At 36.9% G+C, this 14991-nt stretch overlaps 1 protein-coding gene across 1 annotated transcript; it reads left to right on the top strand.

The window, feature by feature from the left end:
• Positions 1 to 232: 232 nt before the first annotated feature.
• LOC127845961 (protein PML-like) lies at positions 233 to 6331 on the top strand. The gene is made up of 3 exons (XM_052377138.1): positions 233 to 768; positions 4179 to 5182; positions 5979 to 6331. The coding sequence occupies exons 1-3, from the start codon at positions 434 to 436 to the stop codon at positions 6329 to 6331; spliced, it is 1692 nt and encodes a 563-aa protein (XP_052233098.1). The 5' UTR covers positions 233 to 433.
• Positions 6332 to 14991: the final 8660 nt, after the last annotated feature.

The following is a 14991-nucleotide window of genomic DNA, read 5'->3' as shown; positions in this document are numbered from 1 at the left end:
TGCTTTATTTTTCATGACAAGTTCATTATTTAAAGCTGGATTGGAATGCTTACTTGGCATTCTACAGTTTAAAATACTCCTTGTATACCCATGCTATCTAGTTAACTTAAACCGACTATTATCTTTGCTTTATTGATTAAAAATATGTCCCAATAAACTAACCGCAAACTCAGGTGTATTCAAATGGTTTTATCTTGCAATACATTTCATATGACTTTGCCTACTTATAACCTTTAAATAAAATTGAGTTTTATCTTTGATAGTGGTACAGTTAGGCGCTGCTTTTTATTGGACTATGGACCGGAGCTAGATGGGCGTTATTTCTTCATCTCTTTAATATAGCCTACCGGCAGTAAGGGATACTAAACAATATTAATTAAATTAAACTTTAAGAGATTTAAAGCTGCTTTGTTTACAAAACGCTTTCAGTAAAATGGCAACCTTTTTACAATCCACCATTGACAAGGGATCTGACATTCTCCAAGATTTCTTATGTTCGACATGTGAAGACAAGAAACTGGATAAAATGGCTGATTTCTACTGTGAAACTTGTGTTAAATTTTACTGCGGAAAATGTATTGGCATGCACAGCCAGTTGTTTATAAAACATGCCCCCTATGGAAGGGGAGATTTAAAGAAATGGCCAGTGGCAAAGCAGGTGGAAGATTTTCTATTGAAATGCGATGTCCATAAAGATAAAAACCTTGAATTGTTTTGTGATAATCACATTGAGCTGTGCTGCACAAACTGTGCAATTGTTAATCACAGGTAAATTTTAACAATACTTAAATTAAGAACAGGTTAAGAAACAAATGTAGGGTTTTCAAACTTCTTTTCTAGGAAGTCAAATAATTACGGAAATATAAAATAAATTTCATTATATCAACAAAATATTTTTTATTTCAATAAAAAATTAATGTGTTCATGTACATTAATTCAAACACCAGCTGTCTCCATCGGAAGACATATGCCCCCAAAAAAACGCTTGTTCGAAAGCTATACGCAGATTTCGAAACCTTAACGCCGACCCAAAGTTCAAGGTCAAGGTCAAAGGGGTCGAAATTTGTGTACGTATGGAAAGGCCTTGTCCATATACACATGCATGCATGTACCAAATATGCAGGTTACAGCTGAAGCAACAAAGAAGTTTTGAGCATTTTTCGAGCGGAAACACTTTTTTTTTATGATTCAAGGGCCGTAACTCAGAAGTGCCTGTGTAAATTTTTCTGATTATCAAACTTAACCTAGATTTTATTATCTTACACAGTTTTATGAAGTTTGGTGAAGATCCGATGACAATTGCTTGAGTTATTGAGCGGAAACAAGAAACAAACTCAATTTTTCCATGATTCAAGGGCCCTAACTCAGGAGTGTCTTGGTCAATTTTGCTGATTATTGAACTTGACCTAAATCTCATGACCTTACACACTTTTCATGAAGTATGGCAAAGATCCTATGACATTTGCTCGAGTTATTGAGCAGAAATGAGAAAAAACGCTATTTTTTATGATTCTAGGGCCGTAACTCAGAAGTGTCTGGGTCAATTTGGCCGATTATTGAACTTGACCTAGATATTATTGCCTTACACATTTTCATGCAGTTTGATGAAGATCCTACAAAATTTGCTAAAATTATTGAGCGGAAACGAGAAAAAACACACAACATTACGATGATTCAAGGGCTGTAACTCAGCAGTGTCTGGGTCGATTTGGCTGATTATCGCACTTGACATAGTAGTTATTGCCTTACACATTTCCATGAAGTTTGATGATGATCTGATGATAATTGCTAGTATTATTGAGCGGAAACGCGAACAAACCCAATTTTACGATGATTCAAGGGCTGTAACTCAAGAGTGTCAGGGTGAATTCGGCCGATTATCAAACCTGACCTAGATATTATTGACTTACACATTTTCATGAAGTTTGGTGAAGATCCTATGAAATTTGATAGAGTTATTGAGCGGAAATGAGAAAAAAATAAAAATTTACGATGATTCAAGGGCCGTAACTCAAGAGTGTCTGGGTCAATTTGGACGATAATCGCACTTAACCTAGATGTTATTGCTTTACACATTTTCATTGCTTGACTTATTGAGCGGAAACTAATCCGGACGGAAAGACTAACTAACTAACCAACTAACGGACGGTGCGATTTTAATATGTCCTCCAAACCTATACTCTGGGGGCATAAAAATATTAAACAAGAGCACCGCCTTGCAGGTGCAGACCGCTCATCTATTTTCTTTTCAAAGGTGAAGGGACTCTCATTTTCAATCACAAAGGAGGGAGGGGTGGAGTGAAGAGGGGTGTATAGTGTGGGGTTGTGGACATTTATTACATTATCTTCCAAAAAAGCGAAAAAAAAAAAAAAAAAAATCGGGGGGGTGGGGGGGGGGGGGGTGGGGGGGGGCGATGGGGGGGGGGGTATTTTTTGGGTGCGATGGTTGGACGGTATTTCAAACATAACCGTTTCAAAAAAAAAATGGGGGGGGGGGGGTATAGTGTGAGGGTGTGGTGGTAATTTGTGAGATGATCTTTAAAAAAAAAAAAAAAAAAATCAAAAAAAAAATTGGGGGGGTGGGGTGGGGGGGGTGGGGGTATAGTGTGAGGGTGTGGTGGTCCTTTGTGAGATGATCTTAAAAAAAGAAAAAAAAATTTAGGGGGGGGGGAGGGCGGAGGGGAGGGGGGGGAGGGCACGGGGGATGGATTGGGTGGAGTCTATTGTGGTATGTCAGGTAAGAGTAGTTTCGTCAAAGTATCAATCAAATCTAATCATAAATAGAAGTTATGGCAATTTTAGCAAAATTTAATAATTTGACCTTGAGAGTCAAGGTCATTCAAAGGTCAAGGTAAAATTCAACTTGCCAGGTACAGTAACCTCATGATAGCATGAAAGTATTTGAAGTTTGAAAGCAATAGCATTGATACTTAAGAAGTAAAGTGGATCGAAACACAAAATTTAACCATATATTAAAAGTTACTAAGTCAAAAAAGGGCCATAATTCCGTAACAATGACAACCAGAGTTATGCAACTTGTCCTTTTACTGTACCCTTATGATAGTTTGTGAGTGTTCCAAGTATGAAAGCAATATCTATGATACTTTAGGGGTAGAGTGGACCAAAACATAAATCTTAACCAAATTTTCAATTTTCTAAGTATAAAGGGCCCATTATTTCGTCCAAATGCCAGTCAGAGTTACATAACTTTGCCTGCACGGTCCCCTTATGATAGTTCATAAGTGTTGCAAGTATGAAAGCAATAGCTTTGATACTGTAGGAATAAAGTGGACCTAAACACAAAACTTAATCAAATTTTCAATTTTCTAAGTATAAAAAGGGCACATAATTCTGTCAAAATGCCAGTCAGAGTTACATTACTTTGCCTCCACAGTCCCCTTATGATAGTAAGTGTTGCAAGAATGAAAGCAAGAGCTTTTATGCTTAAGGAATAAAATGGACCTAAACGCAAAACTTAACCAAAATTATCAATTTTCTAAGTATAAAAAGGGCACATAATTCTGTCAAAATGCATGCCAGAGTTATCTAACTTTGCCTGCCCAGTCCCCTCATGATAGTTAGTAAGTGTACCAAGTTTGAATGCAATAGCATTGATACTTACTGAGAAAATAGGACCTAAACGCAAAACTTAACCAAAATTATCAATTTTCTAAGTATAAAAAGGGCACATAATTCTGTCAAAATGCACGCCAGAGTTATCTAACTTTGCCTGCCCAGTCCCCTCATGATAGTAAGTAAGTGTACCAAGTTTGAATGCAATAGCATTGATACTTTCTGAGAAAAGTGGACCTAAACGCAAAACTTAACCGGACGCCAACGCCGACGCAGACGCCGACGCCGACGCCAAAGTGATGACAATAGCTCATAATTTTTTTTCAAAAAATAGATGAGCTAAAAAAGACAGCAGTTTTAAGCTATCTTTGTAATTTGGTCACTGATTTCACATCCAATAAAATATCTGTTGAAATTAATATGTAGGTTTTAGATTAAAATAAATAAATACTTATGTAAATAGCATGTTGACCTAAAGCTAAATTCTAGTATGTGAACTATTTCATTCTGATTTTACCAAAGTACTTTAGATTCCCATTACACAATCTTTTAAAACTATTAAGTATTGTATACAGGTGTAATTTTTTTTTTCAATTTTCTTTCAGACACTGCCAAAAGATAACTCTTATATCCGACATCGTAAAAAGCCAGTCAACAGACCTTCAACAACTTTCAGTTTCTATCCAAACTATTCTAAAAGAGTTGAAGAAACTTCAAGACAACCAAGAGGCTAGCATTCAGTATGTGCAAAGTTCATATGATGAACAGTTACACAAGATACAGAACACTCGCAGAGAAATAAACGCAGCCCTAGACACTATTGAACAGAAGACACGAAAGGAAATGTTAGATACTCTAACCAAACTGCAGGCCTCTACCAAAAGTGAAGCTGATAATTGCATCAGGCTTAGGGATGAATTGAAACGACTTCGAGACGCCACACAGGACATAAGTGATAAAAGCAAGCAGGAGTTATCGTTTATTGCCACCAGAAAATGCGAGGAAATAATAAAACAATCTAAAACTTTTTTGAATAGCACTCTTCAGGATAAATTTTATATATCATTCCAGCCTAACAGTGAAATTGTACAGTACTTGTCAACACTGTTAGGTCTTGGGAAGATTGAACGAATGATGGTACAAGATAATCCAAACAAGGTTATCACTGTGCAGGGCAAGTCTGAACACAATGTGAAAATATCAAGTGATTCAGAGGAATGTGGTATCATAGCAATCCTTGTTCTCCCAGCCAAACAGATCCTGGTTGCAGACAACGAGAATAAGAAAGTCAAGCTTCTTGACCAGCAGTACGAGGTGGTGAGTCACTGTAGTGTGACTGGCTATCCATCGACCCTGTGTGATATCACACCCAGTGAAGTGGCTGTTACTGTGAATGACCCTGCTAAGAACATACATCAGGTCCAGTTCATCACAGTCAACAACAGACAGCTGGTAATAGGAAGAAAGCTTCAGTTTAAACATGCATGTGTTGGTATTGCTTTCCACCAGGGAGACATGTATATTACTACTTGTACTGCACTGTACAAGTATACACTGAATGGGAAACTTGTCAGCAAGATGTATGAGGATACATCAGACAGTTATACAGGTAAGAATCATTGTTAATGAATCATTATATGTGATTTGTTCAATAAATACATTTAAAATGTTCCGTCAGTGTATTATTTCAACCGAAGTTTAGAAAATAATTAATGTTTCGTATCGTTCCCAGAATGCCATGTCTAAAAATATTGTGAAATAATTAAATTTTGTTTACATAAAATTTAATGGATTGGTAAAATCGGGCATATTTAGTAGATCTTTTAATTGTTTGTTGCTTTTTATAATATCTGATATAAGAATTTGACCTAAAATGTTGTTGAACATTTGATTGTGTGGTTCAATAACTGTTTGTAACCTGCTTTTTTTTGTTTTGTTTTTTAATATTTAGTAAATGAGCATGACTTAATAAGTTCAGCAACTGACTTTCATAACTGATGAAGAATATGGATCCAATATCAACCATATAGTTATTCTTTTGAATGATGATCATAAAATATTCCATTTTGTGTCAATACCATTATAACCAAGTTTGTATGTATGGGTAATGTTAATGAGTTATACCACCTGACATATTCCTGTTCATATTAAAGCGTAATTATTTCTTTCTACGTTGTTTGTGAAGACTTTAATTATTCTAACACCAGTCACTAACAAACATTTAGAACACTGGAACAGAACTTCCTGCCAAACATAAATATTTATTATTAGTGGATTTTATACATATCTTAATAATTTGTTGTCTCTGGTATTTTTAACAACACATTATTTATACAGTTTCAATAAGATTTATTATTAACTACTATACATGTTATTCAATATGTTGATGGTACTCTGTTTTACAGTATTCGGGTGTGCTGTGAGCCCCACAGGGGACAAGTTGTACATCATTAATTGCCCCCAGCAAAAGCTCCTGACTCTGGCCAGGGATGGTTCAGTCCTGGCCACATTCACTGACCATGCACTACAATTGCTAAATGGTCTTCATGTGACACCTGCAGGCCAAGTGCTAGTCAGTGCTAACGGGTCCAACACTATCCTACAAGTAGATAGTGAGGGCAAGAGAAAGCTGGCTACTCTTGGTACAAAGGAGGATGGAGTGGTGGAACCAATATCAGTCTGCTACAACAGACACACTGCCTCCATCATTGTGGGATTATACAAGAAGAGTAGTATCATCGTGTTCAAAGTGGGATAGTGTAATTTAACATGTATCTTGATTGATGATTCAGAGGATTTAAATTGCCATGTGATTGTGTTGTTGTGTGTAAGAACATTTTGTTAGGATAATAAAGACTTTTTAGTGTTTTTGCAGGTGCATTTATTTTGTAAACAAATAATGTCATAAGTTCAAAGATATTTCTGTGAACATTAGAATTGATATAGGGTGTATTACTGGTATAGTGTTACATCTATAACAATTGTTTTTGTTTTTCTCATTGACTATACAAGTCAACATAAACTGCTGGTGAAAATACAGGAACAGTTTTAGATCAGAATATAATGTCTGTCATTTTTACATAACATCAACATGACACTGTAACTATATTTATCATACCGCTGCATTATAATCTGACTGATATAAAACTGCATGATATATTTTTTATATCAGTTCAACAGGAATTTTCTTATATCAGTCGATGATAGGAGATAGGTCATATTACTCGGAATCAACTACAAAGTAATATTTTTTAGTAAAATTGATTCAGATTCAACAAAACAAACAATTTGATACCAAAATGTGCTATATTTTTAACACAAAAATGCTACACAAACAGCAAAAACATATTTTACAAATATTAAGCGCAAGAGCTCATGACGTCATTATTAACATGTCAAACAACAAAAATCATATTCTTTCCCGCTTAAAATGCAGCTTTTTAGCGATTTTTTCATTATTTCTCTATACTCCGGACGTAGAGGTATGATAAACAGAAAAACAGGTTACTGCCTGATGTTTTTGTTATATATCAGGATCGGCTGAAATAAAACTAGAGCTTTGTCACAGACATGCCGAATACCCCCACATGCCGCATTGACATATAATATTTTGCATGTCGTCTTCACAAAAAACAGCGGACACCATGCTCAATTTTTAAAACGCACTAAGTGACCCCTTGACCTGGTTCTTGACCCAGAAAGGCCCATGTTCTAACTTGGCCTTAAGATCATCTCAATAAAACTTCTGACCAAGTTTGTTAAAGATCGGATGTAAACGACTTGAATTAGAGAACGGACACCATGCTGAATGTTAAAAAACGCACTAAGAGACCACGTGACCTAGTTTGAAGCCCGGAATGGCCCATGTTCAAACTTGTCCTAGAGATCATTTAGATAAAATGTGTGACCAAGTTTTGTGAGGATTGGATAAAAACTACTTGAATTAGAGAGCGGACAACATGATGACGTTTAAAAATTACTAAGATACCCCGTGACCTAGTTTTTGACCCGGCATGACCCATATTCAAACTTGACCTAGACATCATCTAGATACAATTTCTGACCAAGTTTGGTGAAGATTGGATGAAAACTACTTGAATTAGACAGCGGACAACATCGTGATGTTTAAAACGCACTAAGTGACCACGGGACCTTGTTTTGGACCCGGCATGACCCATATTCAAACTTGCCCTAGACATTATCAAGATACAACTTCTGACCAATTTTGGTGAAGATTGGATAAAAACTACTTGAATTAGAGAGCAGACAACATGGTGAGGTTTAAAACACACTAAGTGACCCCGTGACCTAGTTTTTGACCCGGCATGGCCCATGTTCGAACTAGTTACAACTTCTGACCAAGTGTGGTGAAGATCGGATTTAAACTACTTAAAATAGAGAGCGGACACCATGCTCAATGTGTAAAACATACTAAGTGACCCTGTGACCTAGTTTTTGATCTGGCATGGCCCATGTTCGAACTTGGCCTTCAGATCATCTAGATAAAACTTCTGACCAAGTTTGGTGAAGATCGGATGAAAACTACTTGAATAAGAGAGAGGACACCATGCTGAATGTTAAAAAACGCACTAAGTGACCCCGTGACCTAGTTTTTGACCCGGCAAGGCCCATGTTCAAACATGGCCTTAAGATCATCTAGATACAACTTCTGACCAAGTTTGGTGAAGATCTGATCAAAACTACTTGAATTAGAGAGCGGACAACATGCTGAATGTTTAAAATGCACTCAGTGACCCCGTGACCTAGTTTTTGACCCGGCAAGGCCCATGTTCGAACTTGGCCTAGACATCACGTAGATACAACTTCTGACCAAGTTTGGTGAAGATCGGATGAAAACTACTTGAATTAGAGAGTGGATACTTAATACGGACCGAGAGACAGACCAACCGACAAGTTCATTCCAATATACCCCCCTAACTTTGTTTGTGGGGTATAATAAGCCTCGCCGTTATATTATTCTAAGCCTTGCCTCATATATTACAAAAAGATCAGACAGTTACCTGTTATTCTCTCTCACTATATATATATGTACATATATAGGCTAGAATTTCTTTAACATACATAAACATGTATTGAAGATGAATTAAATTGTTTGTATTGTTGATTTTGAAGCATGATGAATACAGTGGAAACCTGATGGCTAGAACTACCGTTTGGCTAGAACTCTTCTCGAAGAACCGATTTTTTATTGATATATATTTATTTATTATATGGTATTTGTTTGATTGTATGTGTAACTACATAAGTATATTCGAAACCGATTGCAGTGTTCTGAAACCAATTGCAGTGTTCTGCCGTGGATGCGCCCTTGCATCATTGGCGCAAAAAAAGAGATTTGTCCCCACCCGTATTCCGTATATGGGTCCGCGGGCACACAAGAATTAGGCATAAAAACTAATCGATTCAATTTGTAAGTTGGTAAAGAAATTGAGTGAATGCGTAACTAGAACAATTTTTTTCATTGGAAATGTCATTTCGCAGCCAATGGTTAATTTTAGTGAACTGAAAGTCAATAGTAGTCATCTGCCGGTCATGACCAATGTCCCTATGAACTTTCCTGATACCAGGCCTAAGTGTTCTTGAGTTATCATCTGGAAAATATTTTATTGTTTTGAGTCAATGTGACCTTGACCTTTGACCTAGTGACCTGAAAATCAATAGGGGTCATCTGGCGGTCATGACCAAAATGTTCCCATGAACTTTCCTGATCCCAGGCTTAAGCAGTCTTGAGTTATCATCCGGAAACCATTTTACTGTTTCAATTCACTGACATCTTGACCTTTGACCTCGTGACCTGAAAATCGATAGGGGTCATCTGCCAGTCATGATCAATGTATCTATGAACATTCCTGATCCCAGGCCTAAGTGTTCTTGAGTTATCATTTGGAAACCATTTGGTGGACGGACCGACCGACTGATTGACCGACATGTGCAAAACAATATACCCCCTCTTCCTCGAAGGGTTGCATAATAAATATTATATAAGCTACATCTGGAACTAATACTGACAGTGACAAATATAAGTGTAACAAGCAAATTCGTTGAATTGATATCCCCAGCCATTATACTTCTGGACATATAAGTATTCTGGACGGATAAACAAGGCCAATGTGCATCATCCTCTTATCCATATGTATACTCATACCAAGTTTCAATGAAATCTGTCAAAGAACTTCCAATATATGTCTTCGGACACACAAACAAAGTATGTTTTCAAGATACAAAGGGCCATAACTCCGTTATTATCCGATGGTGTACAATGCCATATAAGGTGCATCATCCTCTTATCCATATATAAACTCATTCCAAGTTTCAATAAAATCCGTCAAAGCACTTTCAAGATATGGCTCTGGACACACACAAAAAGCATTTTTTCAAGATACAAAGGGCCATTACTCCGTTATTATCCGATAGTGTTCAATGCCATTTGGCGTGCATCATCCTCTTATCCATATATATACTCATACCAAATTTCAATGAAATCCGGCAAAGCACTTCCAAGATATGGCTACGGACACAAAAGTGCCGGTCAGACGGACGGACGGACGGACAACGCCAAAACAATATCCCTCCGCCTATGGCTGGGGATAATAACATTATAAGTTCTTCTGGTTGTATTTTTTGTGCATATCAATTAAAACAAGAGCTGTCACCATAGGATGACTTATGCCCCCCCCTATAAACGCTTGATAGAAGTTATGAGCTTTTTCGAAACCTAAACGCAGATTTCGAAACCTAAACGCAGACCCTAAGTTAAAGGTCAAGGTCACAGGGGTCAAAATTTGTGTGCGTATGGAAAGGCCTTGTCCGTATACACATGCATACCAAATATGTAGGTTATATCTCAAGGGACATAGAAGTTATGAGCATTTTTCAGAACCTAAACGAAGATTTCGAAACATAAACGCGGACCCTAACTTCAAGGTCAAGGTCACAGGGGTCAAAATTTGTGTGCATATGGAAAGGCCTTGTCCATATACACATGCATACCAAATATGAAGGTTATATCTCAAGGGACATAGAAGTAATGAGCATTTTTCGAAACCTAAACGTAAAGTGTGATGGAAAGACGGACGGACAGACAGACGGACTGACGTAGTTTCACGATCACTATATGCCCCCTTTTCTTTGAAAGGGGGCATAAAAATATATGTGGACATAATCTAATTTAATTTCAATATTTTAAATAAACAATATGTAATTGTGTGAAGTATACATAATGCAAAATAATTAAAATGTAAAATTAAGTCAAACATATTGTATGTGAACAATATATATTTAAGTCCCACATACACACATTGACACAAATGCACACAAGCACTTCAGCACAAACACTGAGTGTTACCTCCTTAGAGAGTCTGTAGTCACACTCTGTTACCAAGGGAGACGGTCCACTGGAGAAACACTTCACACCCATGTTGATGAACTGAAAAACACAACATGGTGTACACCTGGTATTCATAGCACACATCATACAGAACACAACATGGTGTACACCTGGTATTCATAGCACACATCATACAGAGGAATAATGCATTTATACAGAGGAGGTAATCACGTAATAAGCAAGATTGCAACGTCCATGCCAAGACAGTTATTTCTCGCCGTTTTATACCCTTCATTACTTTTGTTTATTTTTTAAATGAAGCTCACGTTTCAGCCATACCAGTAAAAAAGGTGATAAGCATTTATTTCATATTTAAATTCGCTTTTTATCTCGACTTTACTTCCTGCACATTTTCTTAGTGGAGCCCTAATGAGGTCATCCTGCTAAGAAATTTCGCAGCTAGTAACATTGAGTTATAGAGCGAATATTACTATGAAATAAACGCCAGTAACTTTCTTGCTAATATGGTTAGAAAGTCAGCGGAATTAAAACAAGAGGGCCAAGATGGCCCTAGTTCGCTCACCTGAGAGAAGTCGGTTCATTCAATCTTTACCAAATGTCAAACTTGACCTAGATATTGTCCAGACAAACATCCTGGTCAAGTTTCATCATTATTTCATCTACGAGTCATGATCAATATACCTATGAAATTTCATGATCCTAGGCATTCTTGAGTTATCATCCAGAAACCATTTTTCTAAGTTGAGTCACCGTAACCTTGACAGCCATTGTGTGAATACGTTATTTGGCACTGTGACCTTGACCTTTGACCCATTGACCTGATAATCAATAGGGGTCATCTGCGAGTCATGATCAATATACCTATGAAGTTTCGTGATCCTAAGGCATAAGCGTTCTTGAATTATCATCGGGAAACCATTTTACTATTTCACCCCGTCCTTGACCTTTGACCTAGTGACCTGAAATCAATAGGAATCATCTTCGAGTCATGATCATTGTACCTATGAAGTTTCATGATCCTAGGCATAAGCGCTTTTGAGTTATCATCTGGAAACCATTTTACTATTTCGGGTCAACGTGACCTTGACCTTTGACCTAGTGACCTGAAAATCAATAGGGGTCATCTACGAGTCATGATCAATGTACCTGTAACATTCTATTATGTAAAGTTGGAATACAACATTAATTCTAGAATGGACTGTTTCAGCTTCATTTGCTTGGTTATTACCATGCAGACGTCAGTGGTCATAAAAACAACGATTAAAACCATAAATTATAGTTATCAATTAAAAATAGATGGACCTTTACTCATGCACCGCATGGGTAAACCCCCTTTGCTCATGCACCGTATGGGCAAACTCCCTTTGATCATGCACCATATGGGCAAACCCCCTTTGCTCATGCACCGTATGGGCAAACTCCCTTTGCTCATAAAAATACTGTGGATGAGCAAAGGGGTTTTGCCCATGTAGTGTATGAGCAAAGGGGGCTTGCCCATACGGTGATGAAACAGTCCATTCTATAAATAATGTTGTATTCCAACTTTACATAATAGACTGTTTAGAAGACTATAAGATGTCTCAACATACTAAATTTATTAGCCCTAGGCCCAATGGTTATGGACGAGTAGATTTTGAAAGTTTTCACTGAATAGGCCTTATATAAGCATATGTTCAATTTTGTGACCCCCTGGGCAGGGTCAAATTTGACCCCAGGGGCATAATTTGAAGAAATTTGGTAGAGGACTATTAGATGCCTCTACATACCAAATTTGATATCCCTAGGCCATATGGTTATGGACGAGAATATTTTGAAAGTTTTCACAAAATAGGCCTTATATAAGCATATGTTCAATTTTGTGACCCCCGGGGCAGGTTCAAATTTGACCCCAGGGGCATAATTTAAAGAAATTTGGTAGAGGACTATAAGATGTCTCAACATACCAAATTTGATAGACCTAGGCCCAATGGTAATGGACGAGAAGATTTTGAAAGTTTTCACAAAATAGGCCTTATATAAGCATATGTTCAATTTTGTGACCCCCGGGGCAGGGTCAAATTTGACCCCAGGGGCATAATTTGAAGAAATTTGTTAGAGGACTATAAGATGTCTCAACATACCAAATTTGATAGACCTAGGCCCAATGGTAATGGACGAGAAGATTTTGAAAGTTTTCACAAAATAGGCCTTATATAAGCATATGTTCAATTTTGTGACCCCCGGGGCAGGGTCAAATTGACCCCAGAGCCATAATTTGAAAAATATGGTAGAGGACTATTAGATGTCTCTACATACCAAAATTGATAGCCCTAGGCCCAATGATTATGGACGAGAAGATTTTGAAAGTTTTCACAAAATAGGCCTTATATAAGCCAATTTTCATTTTTGTGACCCCAGGGGCAGGGTCAAATTTGACCCCAGGGGCATAATTTGAACAAATTTGAAAGAAGTTTACCCCAGGAACATTCCTGTGAAATTTCATCAGAATTGGACCGGTAGTTTAGGAGAAGAAGATGTTTTAAGGAATTAATGCACGCACGCACGGACGCACGCACGCACGACGGACACAGGACCATGACATAAGCCCCGCTGGCCTCTGGCCAGTGGAGCTAAAAAAGTCTAACACACCCACGCACGATGGAAACCACCCCATGACATAAGCTCTTCAGGCCTAAAAATGTTATTGGTCTTTTCACCAAAAACTGTACTATGTAAAAACTTAACAACACATAAAGGCTTATAAATTTAGATATAAAGTACTTCCATATAATACTAACATGACCATTCTAGGCAAAAACTAACACATTTATGTGATTGAAGTTTCAAAATAACAATTATTTAGAGATGTGTTTGTTAGTGACTCAATGGCCCCTACTGCGCCCTACTGCGCTTTGATTTATGTAATTTATATTATCATTCGGCATGCAAGTACAGATAATTATCTCCCTTTAAAGCTTATTATTTCCCTTGGATTTGTATTTTTGACCTTTGACCTTGAAGAATGATCTTGACCTTTATGCACTGAAAATGTGCAGCTCCATAAGCAAGGCCCTCAATCTGTCGAAATTTGGCCGCAGTCCCCCATCTGAAAAGTATACTTTTTCCCCTTTTGGGGAAAAAATTCCCCCAATTAAAAAAAAAAATAAAAAAAAAATATTTTAAAGATGTGTCTCATGACTATTATATTACAATTCTATTTCAATTTAATCTTGTCAAACATACTTAATTGAAAAAAGAAATGAATATAGTGCAAACATGTACAAATGAAATAATGAGAAAGTAAAAAAATCCCCTAAAAAGGGAAACTTGGCGAAAATTCCCCCTCATGAGGGTAGCGACCCACTTCCCCTAAAATGGATTAAGGGCCCTGATGAGATACACATGCATGCCAAATATCAAGTTGCTATCTTCAATATTGCAAAAGTTATGGCCAATGTTAATGTTTTCAGACGGAATCACGGACTGACAGACAGACGTACTGACAGTTCAACTGCTATATGCCACCCTACCAGGGGCATAAAAATAAGTAATAAAGTAAGTTTTATCACATATATGTCATTATTTCCAAAATAAGTGAATAGCAAAGCTATATGGGAATTGATGAAACCATCAGATAGAAGGATAAACTGAAATACGATTTGTTTTTTTCAATATCATACAAACTCAAGTCGAGCCTTGAGTCATATTTATAAGTATTTTATTTTATAGACAGTGTTCCTCACAAAAATCAAAGAAATATTACTTTTAAATCATTGGTGTATAATGGTATACAACAATTTTCTGGTGGAATATTCGAGGAAAACATAAGAATATTTAGTAAAACTTGTCTGCTGAAATTTTCCTAGTGGTAACTGAAATTACCGATCGTCGCTTTCCGAAATACAAAATGTTGTTGTTTCCATAAAACACAATGGTTGTGTCCATAAAAGTTGGTGTTACTGACTATTACTGGATTATAAATAAATTACTTTGATTCTCATATGTCTGTCAATACATCTGTTCGATTGGTAATTTCCATAACCACTACTCTGTAAGTCCAATTAATTTAA

This window comes from Dreissena polymorpha, chromosome 9, assembly GCF_020536995.1.
Source record: "Dreissena polymorpha isolate Duluth1 chromosome 9, UMN_Dpol_1.0, whole genome shotgun sequence".
Classification (NCBI taxonomy): domain Eukaryota; kingdom Metazoa; phylum Mollusca; class Bivalvia; order Myida; family Dreissenidae; genus Dreissena; species Dreissena polymorpha.
This window is presented reverse-complemented; position numbering and strand designations above follow the sequence as displayed.